Consider the following 14877-nt stretch of genomic DNA (forward strand, 5'->3'; position numbering starts at 1 on the left):
GTTGACAGGCCTTTTGTGCTGTTTTTTGGAGGGGAGTTAAAAAAATATATATATATACTGCTCAAAAAAAGGGAACACTAAAATAACATCCTAGATCTGAATGAAATATTCTTATTAAATACTTTTTTCTTTACATAGTTGAATGTGCTGACAACAAAATCACACATTATCAATGGAAATCAAATGTATCAACCCATGGAGGTCTGGATTTGGAGTCACACTCAAAATTAAAGAGGAACACCACACTACAGGCTGATCCAACTTTGATGTGATGTCCTTAAAACAAGTCAAAATGAGCCTCAGTAGTGTGTGTGGCCTCCACGTGCCTGTATGAGGTGGCGGATGGTCTCCTAAGGGATCTCCTCCCAGACCTGGACTAAAGCCTCCACCGACTCCTGGACAGTCTGTGGTGCAACATGGCGTTGGTGGATGGAGCGAGACATGTCCCAGATGTGCTCAATTGGATTCAGGTCTGGGGAACGGGCGGGCCAGTCCATAGCATTAATGCCTTCCTCTTGCAGGAACTGCTGACACACTCCAGCCACATGAAGTCTAGCATTGTCTTGCATTAGGAGGAACCCAGGGCCAACCGCACCAGCATATGGTCTCACAAGGGGTCTGAGGACCTCATCTCGGTACTTAATGGCAGTCAGGCTACCTCTGGCGAGCACATGGAGGGCTGTGCGGCCCCCCCAAAAGAAATGCCACCCCACACCATGACTGACCCACCGCCAAACCGTTCATGCTGGAGGATGTTGCAGGCAGCAGAACGTTCTCCAAGGCGTCTCCAGACTGTCACGCCTGTCACGTGCTCAGTGTGAACCTGTTTTCATCTGAAGAGCACAGGGCGCCAGTGGCGAATTTGCCAATCTTGGTGTTCTCTGGCAAATGCCAAACGTCCTGCACGGTGTTGGGCTGTAAGCACAACCCCCACCTGTGGACGTCGGGCCCTCATACCACCCTCATGGAGTCTGTTTCTGACCGTTTGAGCAGACACATGCACATTTGTGGTCTGCTGGAGGTCATTTTGCAGGGCTCTGGCAGTGCTCCTCCTGCTCCTCCTTGCACAAAGGCGGAGGTAGCGGTCCTGCTGCTGGGTTGTTGCCCCTCCTACGGCCTCCTCCACGTTTCCTGATGTACTGGCTTGTCTCCTGGTAGCGCCCCCATGCTCTGGACACTACACTGACAGACACAGCAAACCTTCTTGCCACAGCTCGCATTGATGTGCCATCCTGGATGAGCTTCACTACCTGAGCCACTTGTGTGGGTTGTAGACTCCGTCTCATGCTACCACTAGAGTGAAAGCACCGCCAGCATTCGAAAGTGACCAAAACATCAGCCAGGAAGCATAGGAACTGAGAAGTGGTCTGTGGTCCCCACCTGCAGAACCACTCCTTTATTGGGGGTGTCTTGCTAATTGCCTATAATTTCCACCTGTTGTCTATTCCATTTGCACAACAGCATGTGAAATTTGTCAATCGGTGTTGCTTCCTAAGTGGACAGTTTTATTTCACAAAAGTGTGATTGACTTGGAGTTACATTGTGTTGTTTAAGTGTTCCCTTTATTTTTTTGAGCAGTGTATATATTTGACCTGCACTGCTAATAAAATGTCAGATGCTTTCCACTTAACTAAATCACCATCTATCAGAAGTTGTTTCTTAGAGGATCATTCATAACTTTACACATTTAAACATTGAATGTCCTCTCTTTCAATGGGTTTTACTTACGAATGCAAAATGCGGTGCTTGTGTAGCACGTGCTTAATACTTTAAAACCATTTTTAACTAAAATGGCAATTCTCCAGAAAATAAAGGCAAGACTAGTTCGTTATCATAAGCTGAGCTACAGCCCCATGGCAAGACAGCCACTTATCGATGATTAACATGTGGCCAACGCAGTGTAGCTTATGGGCGGAGTTAACTGGGTCAACAGGGAGTGGCTAAAGAATAACTCATGTAAATCTAGCACCCCTATGTGGTGACGAAGAATTGTTGCCAGCATCTGGTTGAAAACATTTGGTCGCGGTTATAAAAATGTGAATGTGTTTGCTAATTAAAACATCGCAATATCTGCCTTATTGCCCGTGCAAAGGGTAATGTAACAATAGGCCTGCTTAGGTGGTTAAACTGTTTTGGATGGTTCAAAGGGGCATAGAGTTGCTGAGATCAGCCAGGTTATTGTTTCCATTCGGAGATGAAATGCACCGTGGCTCTCTTTTCGTTTGGATTAGCTAGCAAACCTCGGCAGCAGCTAAATCAGGTGAGGCTGCACTCATTCACTGCTAAATTTCCGATGAGTATGACTAAAACCCAGTGACCACAGCTCATAGCCCGATGAGTATGGGGGATATGAACCACAGTTACCCAAACGTATCGGGGGTTCCTGTATGGTCGGCAAACGAGAATGCAGACTCTACAAAACATGCCGCTGATTTCCTCACACATTGCCAAAACGCACACGAAAATGTTCCACAACTGGTGGTCAAATGTAATACAAGCCCATGCCGAATTGAATTGGAGTCCATCAGGGTTAGCGGGATCTCCGTTGGCTCTCATCCCGACGAGGATTCGATTTGCTCGGACAGTGGGTTCGGAGGCTCCCCCGCATCACTTCTACTCAGAAAGTTGTCAAACGCCTCATCGTCTGGGTTGTCACCCGCCTCGTCTTTTGAAGAATACGAGGACTACCGCGGCTTTCCTGATGAGGTTCCCCGGGTGAGTGTGTGCGGGTTAACATTTGTGGAGTGCGCCCCTGTGATGGAGAGGGCCCAACCAATATTATGTTAATGATATCATACTCTATCAGCTGCCATATGATGGGACAGATCAGCATGAGTCTGAAATGTAACATTCTGCTCAGGAAGATGCAGGTTTCATTAGATTATATGATTAGAACTAGCTTTGGCTCAACAGTTCTGCTAAATTTAGCCTAAACTACTGGAAATGAGGGCAACGTGTGAGATTTCTCCAGTCCCTGTACATTTCCACCTGTCATGCCAGTACATCTTATGCCTTTTTTATTACTGTGACGGCAAAGGGAAAATAAGTCCACAATGGCACAGAAACTCGAAACACTCGTGATCTGTCTCCTAGGTGCCCTCTCTCGCTCCCTCTCCTCATCCCTCTATATCTACAGACCGAGGCTCAAAGCCTGTCACTGTATAGGCTGAGCTGGGGATAGGCTATTTGTATCATGCTAGCAGCTACATAACATTTTCGGGCATTAAAGAGTATTAGACTGATACAGAGATGATTACAGAATTTCACCCCTGGCAGCACCAGGGTGTTGCATCATGTCTACTAGCCAACACTCCAGTGATATATAGTGAGTATTGTCTACATGAACTAAGGTTTTCCACCCTCTCATTCCCTGATACTACGCAGGCCTCTCCCTTGGCATCCATCATTTATGGAGTTTATCTGCTCTGGCTGCCCACTATCCTACAGTTGACAACATGCAGGAGAGAGGAAATAGGTGATAGAAAAAGAATGGACATAGATGTGTGGGGATATATTAGAGATTGGACAAAGATGGGACAATTATTCTTTGAAATTTCATTGTATTTGTATAGAAAGAAAGTAGTCTACTTCTAGACAACTAAGTTTTGAAGAACAAAAAGGTTTGGTCAACTCCTTCAGGTGTATACTCTCCTTACCTGGGGGGTTGTAGTTTCAGGTGTAGCTGCAGGCCACTACACTAATGGAGAACAGATTGGGCAAGTATTTCCACATAAATGCATATCCTCATCTATACATACTGGGGGACATGTTTTAGAATATTGTCAAACTACCGAGACCTAGAGCAGAACAACAAACTCAACACTCAATACCATCTACTGCATCTTGCCTATGCCGTTCTGTACCATCACCCATTCATATATCTTTATGTACATATTCTTTATCCCTTTACACTTGTGTGTATAAGGTAGTAGTTTTGGAATTGTTAGATTACTCGTTGGTTATTACTGCATTGTCGGAACTAGAAGCACAAGCATTTCGCTGCACTCACATTAACATCTGCTAACCATGTGTATGTGACAAATAAATTTGATTTGAACACCCACTTTGCATACTCACTGTGGTACTTTAACGTGTGGATGTGGTCTCACATTCACTACATCTTGGATCAAAACAAGTCCAGCAGCCTGTAAATGTTTGATGAATGTGTGCAGCTGTTGCACCAGCTATTAAAAATATTGTCTCGTCAGGCCATTACTGTTCCTGCTGGCCGATATGCGTTAATAGGTAGGTAATGTTAAACGTAGCACAGAGACCCTTTACTTGGCGTTTCTTCCCGATTTCCAACTTGGAAGACAACACTTCTTCTAAACTTCCATGTCTAGTTCGTTTGAATTTAGAAAATGCTCCGTTTTTAAAATAATTTGTTGGATTACTTCGTGGCACAAAACATTTATTTAATGTAATAATGGAGCATTTTCTAAATTCAAAGAACCCCCTGAAACTAGACATAGCCATTTAGCACATGTTGTCTTCCAAGTTGGGAATTTTGGCAAGTAAAGGTTTGGTTGAAATTTCTCTGTGCTACACTTAACATTATCTACCTAATAACGCACATCGGCCAGCAGGAACGGTAATAATGGTCTGACTAGGCAATATTTTTAATAGCTACTGTTGCGTAAGATTCCAGCTCAACCTCTCCTACATGTCTTGGCTCAGTCTAGTAGTCTGTCAATGGCTGTTTCCATAGAGACACTCAGCCATAGCTCAACAAGTTGTGTGACGGAGTCTGAAGTCTGAGTTTGTCTTCCTCATGACGGAGTCTCTCAGTGGAGTTACAAGGGAGTAGGACAGACAGAGAAGGAAATGTAAGGTGATGGGGTTGTGAGGTGTAATGTGCAAGATTGCTTGCTCTTCCCATGCAGGGCATCACATGGAAGAAACCTGGAAGTACAGGGACCTTGCCTCCCCTCTCCGTGCCCCCCAAGAAGCCACAGCCCTGGGTACAAGTGGTCGGACATGCAGGTTGGTTCTTTGTCGGGCTATCTTTAATTGGTCTTTTGCTGCCTTGATGGTTTTGTGAAGTTAGTATTTCTTACTGCTAATAAAAATGGCTGTGTAGTACCAAATGTATTTTGAAAGTATAACATGCATAGTCTCCTTCCCCCCTCTTTCCCTCTTTTGTGGCTGGTGTGCCAGGGAGCTTCCATGCAGGGGACTATGGGATGCTGCTGAAGCGCTACACTGAGGGGGAGCAACAGTGCCTGCAGAGGCTGATGGAGGACTCTTTGAGGCCCTTCGTACCAGGCTACCACGGAGTGGTGCAGCGGGCTGAACAGGACTACAACATGATGGATGACCTGCTCACTCACTTCAACTCCCCCGCCATCATGGACTGCAAGATTGGCACCCGGTGTGTGACTGTGTGATTTAGAGACACTGGGAGCTGGTTTACCCAGATTAAACCAACCTCTGGGCTAAAGTGTTCTTTTGAGTCCAGGAATAGGCAAACTGGCTCTGGGTGTGTTGTCTTGTGATGAGTATGTATATAATATTGAGCTGTCTGCTCTGTTAGGACATACCTGGAGGAGGAGCTGACGAAGGCTCGGGAGCGTCCACAGCCTCGTCAAGACATGTATGAGAAGATGGTGGACGTGGACCCAGAGGCCCCCACTGCAGAGGAGCAAGCCCTACAGGCAGTACTCAAGACCAGATACATGCAGTGGAGAGAGACCCTGAGTTCCACCACCACTCTGGGTTTCCGCATCGAGGGAATCAAGGCATGGATACACACACACAAACAGACAGACAAATGCAGGGAGACGAGATAAGTTGGTCAGATGTATTGATCCATTGTGTTTCTATGGCTTAAGTGCTGTATGACCGAGCCAAGGCTGGTGAACGTTGGAAGAGAAATGACATCTTAGTCATTTAGCAGACAGTGGATTTATTTAAGATACTCTTTAAAGAAGTAGGGTTTCAGACGCTAGAAATATCTGAAATTAACTTAAATCATACTTTTACATAAAAAAAAAATAAAGGTTCAATAATAAATACTTTTTAACTAGGCAAGTCAGTTTAGAACATTCTTATTTACAATGACGGTATACCAAAAGACCTCCTGTGGGGCCGGGATTAAAAATATAGGACTTTACACGCATCATGACAAGAGAGACAACGCTACATAAAGAGAGACCTAAGACCACAACAATGCAAGGCAACAACACATGGTAGCAGCACAAAACATGGTACAAACATTAGTGGGCAATGCTTCCTCATACTATAGCCTGAACCACTAGTTGTCTACAATCTTTTTTTCAATGCTTGAACATTTGAGTGAGAGAGAGAACTTCCCTCTTCCCACTTTTTTCCCTGCATAGTCCTATAGATAAGGAAGCAGGGATTGACTTTGAGGGTTGCCTGGTGCAAGTGAACTGAGCAAGTAGCCAGCAGCATACCACTCTGAATCCCACTGCTGGCTTGCCTCTGAAATTAAGCAGGATTGGTCTTGGATGGGAGACCAGATGCTGCTGGAAGTGGTGTTGGAGGGCCAGTAGGAGGCACTCTTTCCTTTGGTCTAAAAACAATGTACCAATGCCCCAGGGCAGTGATTGGTGCTGCCTTTCAGATGGAACATTAAACAGGTGTCCTGACTCTGTGGTTACTAAAGAGCCCATGGTGTTAACCCTGGTGTCCTGGCTAAATTCCCAATCTGGTCCTCATACCATCATGGCCACCTAATCACCCCCAGATTCCAATTGGCTCATTCACCCCCCCCCCCCCCCCCCTCCTCTCCCCTGTAACTAGTCCCCAGGTCTTTACTCTAAATGATAGTGTTCTCAGTCAACTTACCTGGTAAAAAAAATAATAATAATTACCTGCTCTGAGGTTGCCCCAGTTGATAAAAAAATACAACTCGAAACAGCAAAGAATTCCACTAGGCCTAGCCTAAAACATATTTTTGGTTCATACCCATTGTTTTGTTTAAGTGAAGGACTGACAATTTCAGACTGCTTTGGGGTTTACCCATTAGGCAGGTGATTTTTAAATCCGAAAACAACCATACTGCAAATCATTTCAATAACCTAGCATAGGACCTATACGTGTCCAATGTCGCTAGCAGGTCAGTCAATTTTATTTATTTTTCTGTTTCCTCCCTGTTGTTTTAGGGCCTGAACAGTTATGGCATTTCTGCGTGTAATCAACTATTCCCAAATTTATGGGCAAGTGGCTATAATCTTCGGGAACCCAACAAATATTCCTGACTTGCCCAATAGGCAAGTGCCTTTCAGACCTAAATGTACCTAAATGTAGTAAGGATGTTGCCAAAATATATTTTAAATTAAGGTGCCCACACGTGTCCTCCACCAGGTAAGTTGACCACTTCCAGGGGTTTTCAACTTCTTAATTGTTGCCCTAATAGTGGTAGTAATAGTATTTATTTTTCTATACACAGTTTTTGTTGTTGCACCCATTGTTGGGATTTATGAAGAGACAACCATTTGTCTCTTCATTTGTGAGTTCTTTGCATTTCTGCATGGTGATGATGACAAGGGGATTTTACCCAATGTTTATACCCCAGTGAAACGGGAAGCAGTGGAAGGCCAAAAAACAGATCTTTAAAGGGAGATGTTATTTCTAAGAATATTTAGGGTTACCAATAATTTAACAAATGTCTTTCTCTGAGCAATATTAGTATAATATAATTTCCAAATGTTTTGGAGCATGCAATATAGCATGGTATTTGTACTGTATGTATTTTGTAGTTTACATTTTTTTTATCAAGGGTGCCAATAATTTGATGTGACTGTCTACAACATTGTTAAATACCTGTTTAGAAGGCTGATGGTGTGTGCAACACAAACTTCAAAAGGACCAAGAGCAGAGAAGCGGTGAAGCAGGCACTGCAGGACTATGTGGATTGCAACGCTCTAATTGTGGTGAGTGTGTGTTGCTCTTAATCTTACCCCCGTCATCCCCCTTCCTCGTTCAGGATTACATTGCTCTTCTCCATTTTCAGAAGGGATATCTAAGACGACTGAAGGAGCTTCGACTGGTGTTGGAGACATCCGACTTCTTCAGGACACACGAGGTAAGCTGTTTTGCACTGCTTTCACAGTATAATGCATGTCTTGATGCTGGTCTATGTATGGAGAGGTGCACACTAACATCTGTCTCGCTCTCTGCAGGTTGTGGGCAGCTCCCTGCTTTTTGTGCATGACAGTACAGGGAAGACTGGAGTATGGATGATTGATTTTGGGAAGACTGTTCCCCTGCCGTCTCCTCTCACCCTGGACCACCGCACCCCCTGGGAAGAGGGCAACCGAGAGGACGGGTACCTGTGGGGGCTGGACAACCTCATCGACGTCCTGACTGACATACTGCCTTACCAGACCTGAACCTCAATCTGACTGACAGAACCTCATCAAAACCAAAACACCCCCTCTCACCTGAACCATACCGTATCTGAATGGCCACGTCACGTTTCACCTTAGAGGGTTGGATAACCGAGAGACTGTTCACAAATTGGACTTGGATTCTGTGTTGGTGTTTTTAACCACATCATTAATGATGTTAGGTACGAGTGTTTGTTTTTGTAAGATCGCTTTATAGATTAAAGAAAGCAATGAATTGACCTACGTGACTTCAATGAGGGCCAGCCTACTTTCTGGTAAAGAATGCAGTGATGTGTTCTGAACCTGTCGCCCATAATAAAGCGTAGTGTGCTATGATAAACAGCTTCTAATGGCTTTAATGTAATGTCAGCTGCATTCATATACAGTGTGTTTAGAAAGTCAGCAGACCCCCCCCCCCCCCTGAATTTAACATTTTGTTACATTACAGCCTTATTCTAAAATTGATTATATAAAATAAAGATCTATACACACACACATACAGTTGAAGTCGGAAGTTTACATACACCATCGCCAAATACATTTAAACACAGTTTTTCACAATTCCTGACATTTAATCCTAGTACAAATTGCCTGTCTTCCGGCAGTTAGGATCACCACTTTCTTTTAAGAATGTGAAATGTCAGAATAATTGTAGAGAGAATGATTTATTTCAGCTTTTATTTCTTTCATCACATTCCCAGTGGGTCAGAAGTTTACATGCACTCAATTAGTATTTGGAAGCATTGCCTTTACATTTTTTAAACTTGGGTCAAATGTTTAGGGTAGCCTACAACAAGCTTCCCACAATAAGTTGGGTGAATTTTGGCCCATTCCTCCTGACAGAGCTGTTGTAACTGAGTCAGGTTTGTAGGCCTCCTTGCTCGCACACGCCTTTTCAGTTCTGCCCACACATTTTCTATGGGATTGAGGTCAGGGCTTTGTGATGGCCACTCCAATACCTTGACTTTGTTGTCTTTAAGCCATTTTGCCACAACTTTGGAAGTATGCTTGGGGTCATTGTCCATTTGGAAGACCCATTTGCACCCAAGCTTTAACTTCTTGACTGATGTCTTGAGACGTTGCTTCAGTATATACACATAAATTCCCTCCCTCATGATGCCATCTATTTTGTGAAGTGCACCAGTCCCTCCTACAGCAAATCACCCCCACAACATGAAGCTGCCACCCCCGTGCTTCATGGTTGGGATGGTGTTCTTCGGCTTGCAAGCCTCCCCCTTTTTCCTCCAAACATAACGATGGTCATTATGGCCAAACAGTTTATTTTTGTTTCATCAGACCAGAGAACATTACTCCAAAAAGTACGATCCCCATGTGCAGTTGCAAACCGTAGTCTGGCTTTTTTTATGGCGGTTTTGGAGCAGTGGCTTCTTTCTTGCTGAGCAGCCTTTCAGGTTATGTCGATATAGGACTCGTTTTACTGTGGATATAGATACTTTTGTACCTGTTTCCTCCAGCATCTTCACAAGGTCCTTTTCTGTTTTTTTGGGATTGATTTGCACTTTTCGCATCCAAAATACATCCAACTCTAAGAGACAGAACGTGTCTCCTTCCTGAGCGGTATGACAGCTGCGTAGTCCCATGGTGTTTATACTTGCGTACTATTGTTTGTACAGATCAACGTGGTACCTTCAGGCATTTGGAAATTTCTCCCAAGGATGAACCAGACTTGTGGAGGTTATTTTTCTGAGGTCTTGGCTGATTTAAACTTGATTTTCCCATCATGTCAAGAAAAGAGGCACTGAGTTTGAAGGTAGGCAGGTCTTGAAATGCATCCACAGGTACACCTCCAATTGAAATTATGTCAATTAGTGTATCAGAAGCTTCTAAAGCCATGACATTTTCTGGAATTTTCCAAGCTGTTTAAAGGCAGAGTCAACTTAGTATATGTAAACTTCTGACCCACTGGAATTGTGATACAGTGAAATAATGTCTGTAAACAAACAATTGTTGAAAAAATTGCTTGTGTCATGCACAAAGTAGATGTCCTAACTGACTTGCCAAAACTATAGTTTGTTAAACCAATCAGTTATGTTGTGACAAGGTAGGGGTGGTATACAGAAGATAGCCCTAATTGGTAAAAGACCAAATCCATATTATGGCAAGAACAGCTCAAATAAGGAAAGTGAACTGACTGTCCATTACTACTTCAAGACATGAAGGTCAGTCAATACAGAACATTTCAACAACTTTTAAAGTTTCTTCAAGTGCAGTTGCAAAAACCCGCAAGCGCTATGATGAAACTGTCTCTGAGGGCCGTCACAAGAAAGGAAGACTCAGTTACCTCTGCTGCAGAGGTATGTTTTGTTTTTCAACAGGACAATGACCCAACACACCTCCAGGCTGTTTAAGGGCTATTTGACCAAGAAGGAGAGTGATGGAGGGGTGCATCAGATGACCTGGCCTCCACAATAATCTGACCTCAACCCAATTGTGATGGTTTGGGATGACTTGGACCGCAGAGTTAAGGAAAGGCAGCCAACAAGTGCTCAGCATATGTGGGAACTCATGAAGCTGGTTGAGAGAATGCCAAGAGTGTGCAACGCTATAATCAAGCGAAAGGGTGGCTTTTTTGAAGAATATAAAATATATTTTTATTTGTATAACACTTTTTTGGTTACTAAATGTTTCCATATGTGTTATTTCATAGTTTTGATGTCTTCACTATAATTCTACCATGAAGAAACCCCTTGAATGAATAGGTGTGTCCAGACTTTTGACTCGTAATGTTTATACATTTTTATTTAAGGAGTGCCACTGCAGATATATTTTTATATTGATGAGACAGTTATGGTCCAACCCCCCATCTTTTCTCTACAACTAAGACATTAAGGCAAAGAGCATATGTACAGCAATTAGTGTGTTTATTGATTTAGTAGTATTATATGAGTAGCAGCTCATCAAATTGGCAGCCTGGAACGTAGAACTGAACAATTGTGATATTTGGAGAAAAGTCTGCAACTGGTTTCTTAGACAGGCTACTCAAATGGAAGCCATTAAAATGTGGACCAACTCACACATGTCTTGCAGTAATTGTTGTCCTGTGTTATTTGTCAGGCTCACAGCAGTTTGTCAGCTGAACAGAGGTTGCTGAACAAAAATGTTTTATTAGTAACTGGGAATAGAAAGAGCTCTACTAGTTGCAAAAAATTATAGTATACGAAAAATAATGCTAGTTAACTTTGGTAAAAAATATGTATTCATGTATATGTTGCCAGACTATAAGCTCTGTTAATATATCCTTGATATGGTTCAAATATAACTCTATGGGTCCCACATGAGTCCTCTTCCCTTTCGCTAATAAAGGGCAAATTCTTGGCAGGCGGGGCTGAGAGGGGGGTGTGCCAGTGTGTGAGCATCAGAGCTCCTGGCCCAGCATCAGGGCTCCTGGCCCAGTCCAGCTCCAGCCTCTCATACCTGCTTTGCCCCCGCGAACACAGAGTGTAGCTGCTCAGCTGCCAGGGCAGAGGAAGCTCATGCTGGAACTGAGAGGAGGGTCTTTCCCAGGTCTTCCTCCTTACCTAGGTCATGTGCACTACCCGCTCACCCAAGGCACACTGGTCCACAGGCCTGGAAGGCAGCTGGGGAAGGCTGTGGGCCATAGACTTGGCCTGGGGCTCTGTGACAGAGAGAGGAACAGGAGGCCCTGGGCAGAATGCAGTGTAAGGTGGGGCAGCCTTGGATGCTTTCTGGGAGTGGAAGCCATAGCGGGAGACCAGCTTGTGGAGGCTCTCCCTCCAGTTGGCGACCGCCTCGTCCCTGCTGGGCTGGAGGCGGCAGTACTCTGGGACAGGGTGAGGGGCAGGGACGAAGGGGGCCTGAAGTGAGGAGGACAAGCCTGAGTGACTGGCCTGGACCTGCAGGGGGTCTGTCTTAGCAGCAGTGAGCCTACGGGACTTCCTGTAGATGTACAGCAAAGGGTCGTTGAACACCAGAACCTCCTGTTTCTCAACAACCTCCACCACCTTCTGTCTGGCCAGACCTCGAAGGGCCTGTTCTTGACACACTGTTTGGGGGCACTGGCATGAGGAGGGGGGAATACTTTGGGGGAACAGAGGCTTTTCTCTTCTCCTTCCCCTCCACAGGCATCACAGATTATCTGCTGGTACTACTGACTGTCAGCTCAGGGATTATCACCTGATTTGCTTGTCATGAGAGATGGAGAGATAATTACCAACTTAGTCAAATGCTGAAAAACCATCTGGCTGAGATTCTCTGCATACTGCACCTAACATGCTTTAACTTTGCCTTCATGTCTCTCTGAAGTACCCTATGCCTTTCCCCTATGGCTACCCTATGGGTAAAATACAATGCAGATGTTATTTACCTTGCTTTTTAACAGATATGACCGGCGGAAGCTTCTCTGTAATGGTCATGCTTGAAACAGGGAGAGAGTGATAACTAAGAGGACATATTGTAGTGCTGGGTTGTGTGTAATAATCAGAGGTGTTTGCTGTATAAATCAAATCAACTTTATTTGTCACATTCACATGGTTAGCAGATGTTAATGTGAGTGTAGCGAAATGCTTGTTCTTCTAGTTCCGACAATGCAGTAATAACTAACGAGTAATCTAACCTAACAATTCCAAAACTACTACCTTATACACACAAGTGTAAAGGGATAAATAATATGTACATAAAGATATATGAATGAGTGATGGTACAGAATGGCATAGGCAAGATGCAGTAGAAGGTATAGAGTACAGTATATACATGTGAGATGAGTAATGTAGGGTATGTAAACAAAGTGGCATAGTTTAAAGTGGCTAGTGATACATGTATTACATAAAGATGCAGTAGATGATATAGAGTACAGTATATACCCTACATTACTCATATGCATATGTATGTAAACATTATATTAAGTAGCATTGTTTAAAGTGGCTAGTAATATATTTTACATCAATTTCCATCAATTCCCATTATTAAAGTGGCTGGAGTTGAGTCAGTGTCAGTGTCAGTGTGTTGGCAGCAGCCACTCAATGTTAGTGGTGGCTGTTTAACAGTCTGATGGCCTTGAGATAGAAGCTGTTTTTCAGTCTCTCGGTCCCAGCTTTGATGCACCTGTACTGACCTCGCCTTCTGGATGATAGCGGGGTGAACAGGCAGTGGCTCGGGTGGTTGATGTCCTTGATGATCTTTATGGCCTTCCTGTAACATCGGGTGGTGTAGGTGTCCTGGAGGGCAGGTAGTTTGCCCCCGGTGATGCGTTGTGCAGACCTCACTACCCTCTGGAGAGCCTTACGGTTGTGGGCGGAGCAGTTGCCGTATCAGGTGGTGATACAGCCCGACAGGATGCTCTCGATTGTGCATCTGTAGAAGTTTGTGAGTGCTTTTGGTGACAAGCCGAATTTCTTCAGCCTCCTGAGGTTGAAGAGGCGCTGCTGCGCCTTCTTCACAATGCTGTCTGTGTGGGTGGACCAATTCACTTTGTCTGTGATGTGAGGAACTTAAAACTAACTACCCTCTCCACTTCTGTCCCATCGATGTGGATAGGGGGGTGCTCCTTCTGCTGTTTCCTGAAGTCCACAAACATACGTCTGGTCTGAGTAAGCTGGGGACATTCTGCTTTCTTAGTCTTCTTTGGCTCTGGCTTCCTTTGCACCATGAGCTCTAAGTCTTCAGTCAGTATTTTCAGCAGTTGCATGAGATATTTCTTACTGATGGTAGGGCTGATTGTAATCTCGCCCACCATCTCTGTGGAGATTTCCATTTCCGATGGAGGTTTCCGAGCCCCTCAGAATGGGACTTGACTGGTAGTCTATGGCAGGAATGGACAAAACAACCGTTGTTTTTAATTGGCTGATCTCTTAGTCCATCAACATCTAGCATAACCTCTAGAACTTCCCCTTTGAATTTCAAAGTGTGATCAGCGCAAGTGATTTAGGCTAAACAAGTGAGCTCGGGAAATTGGAAAGTATGCATCTTTGAAATAGTTTTACATATACATTTTATATGTCCGAAGCCAGAATCAATTGGGCTTGCCAAAAATAATATGGTCGCTGTGATAGAAAATGTATTTTGATCACCGATTTTCAGCATTTTTCACACTGTATTTCACAATCAACCTAACCTTGTACCCAGGCTCACCCCAGACTGATCTGCTTCAATTTGCCCTTCAGGGTAGTCTTGTTGGTGATCTTGAAGGCTTTTTCCAGAATGGTGCGGGCTATATGGTGCAACTCAGGGTCGGTGTCAGTCAGGGGCACCCCCAGCATCACCAGGTCCACGTCTTGGAGCAGCTTCAGGGCTTCCAGGTTATTCCAGCTCCCCAGCTGCCTCCATGAAGGCTCCTGCCCCCCCACTTGGCTTAGAAGCAACACCTTAATGAATTGAATAATCTCAGAGTTCAGGGTATGTGAGTGTGAGCGGACCACCTCCAGCAGGGCAGCACTGTACTCCTCATAGCCTTGTTTATCTGCCTGCTCCAGCTGGTTCAAGATGGAGATGATGATTCTCTTCAGACAATCAATGTCTGAAATGGACTGGACCTCCTCCTCTGGCT

At 44.4% G+C, this 14877-nt stretch overlaps 1 protein-coding gene across 2 annotated transcripts; it reads left to right on the plus strand.

Moving 5' to 3' along the window:
• The first annotated feature begins 1983 nt into the window (after nt 1-1983).
• LOC139421959 (inositol-trisphosphate 3-kinase C-like) lies at nt 1984-11386 on the plus strand. Of its 2 annotated transcripts, none has more exons than XM_071173100.1 (7): nt 1984-2715; nt 4884-4983; nt 5158-5371; nt 5534-5738; nt 7797-7898; nt 7979-8050; nt 8148-11386. In XM_071173100.1, exons 1-7 carry the CDS (start codon nt 2335-2337, stop codon nt 8355-8357), a joined length of 1284 nt encoding a protein of 427 aa, XP_071029201.1. In that variant the 5' UTR covers nt 1984-2334; the 3' UTR covers nt 8358-11386. The 2 variants fall into 2 exon arrangements, with proteins under 2 accessions (XP_071029201.1, XP_071029202.1); XM_071173101.1 differs by having other exon boundaries at nt 2054-2260; nt 8148-8484.
• The last annotated feature ends 3491 nt before the right edge of the window (nt 11387-14877 follow it).

Source organism: Oncorhynchus clarkii, chromosome 12, assembly GCF_045791955.1.
Source record: "Oncorhynchus clarkii lewisi isolate Uvic-CL-2024 chromosome 12, UVic_Ocla_1.0, whole genome shotgun sequence".
NCBI classification, from domain to species: domain Eukaryota; kingdom Metazoa; phylum Chordata; class Actinopteri; order Salmoniformes; family Salmonidae; genus Oncorhynchus; species Oncorhynchus clarkii.

Excerpts from the sequence above, each read along its gene's own strand:
- LOC139421959 (XM_071173100.1), top strand. The coding sequence starts at position 2,335 with ATGAGTATGGGGGATATGAACCACAGTTACCCAAACGTATCGGGGGTT. Across the intron at positions 5,372-5,533 it reads GACTGCAAGATTGGCACCCG|GACATACCTGGAGGAGGAGC; the intron begins GTGTGTGACTGT and ends CTGCTCTGTTAG. Across the intron at positions 7,899-7,978 it reads ATTGCAACGCTCTAATTGTG|AAGGGATATCTAAGACGACT; the intron begins GTGAGTGTGTGT and ends CTCCATTTTCAG.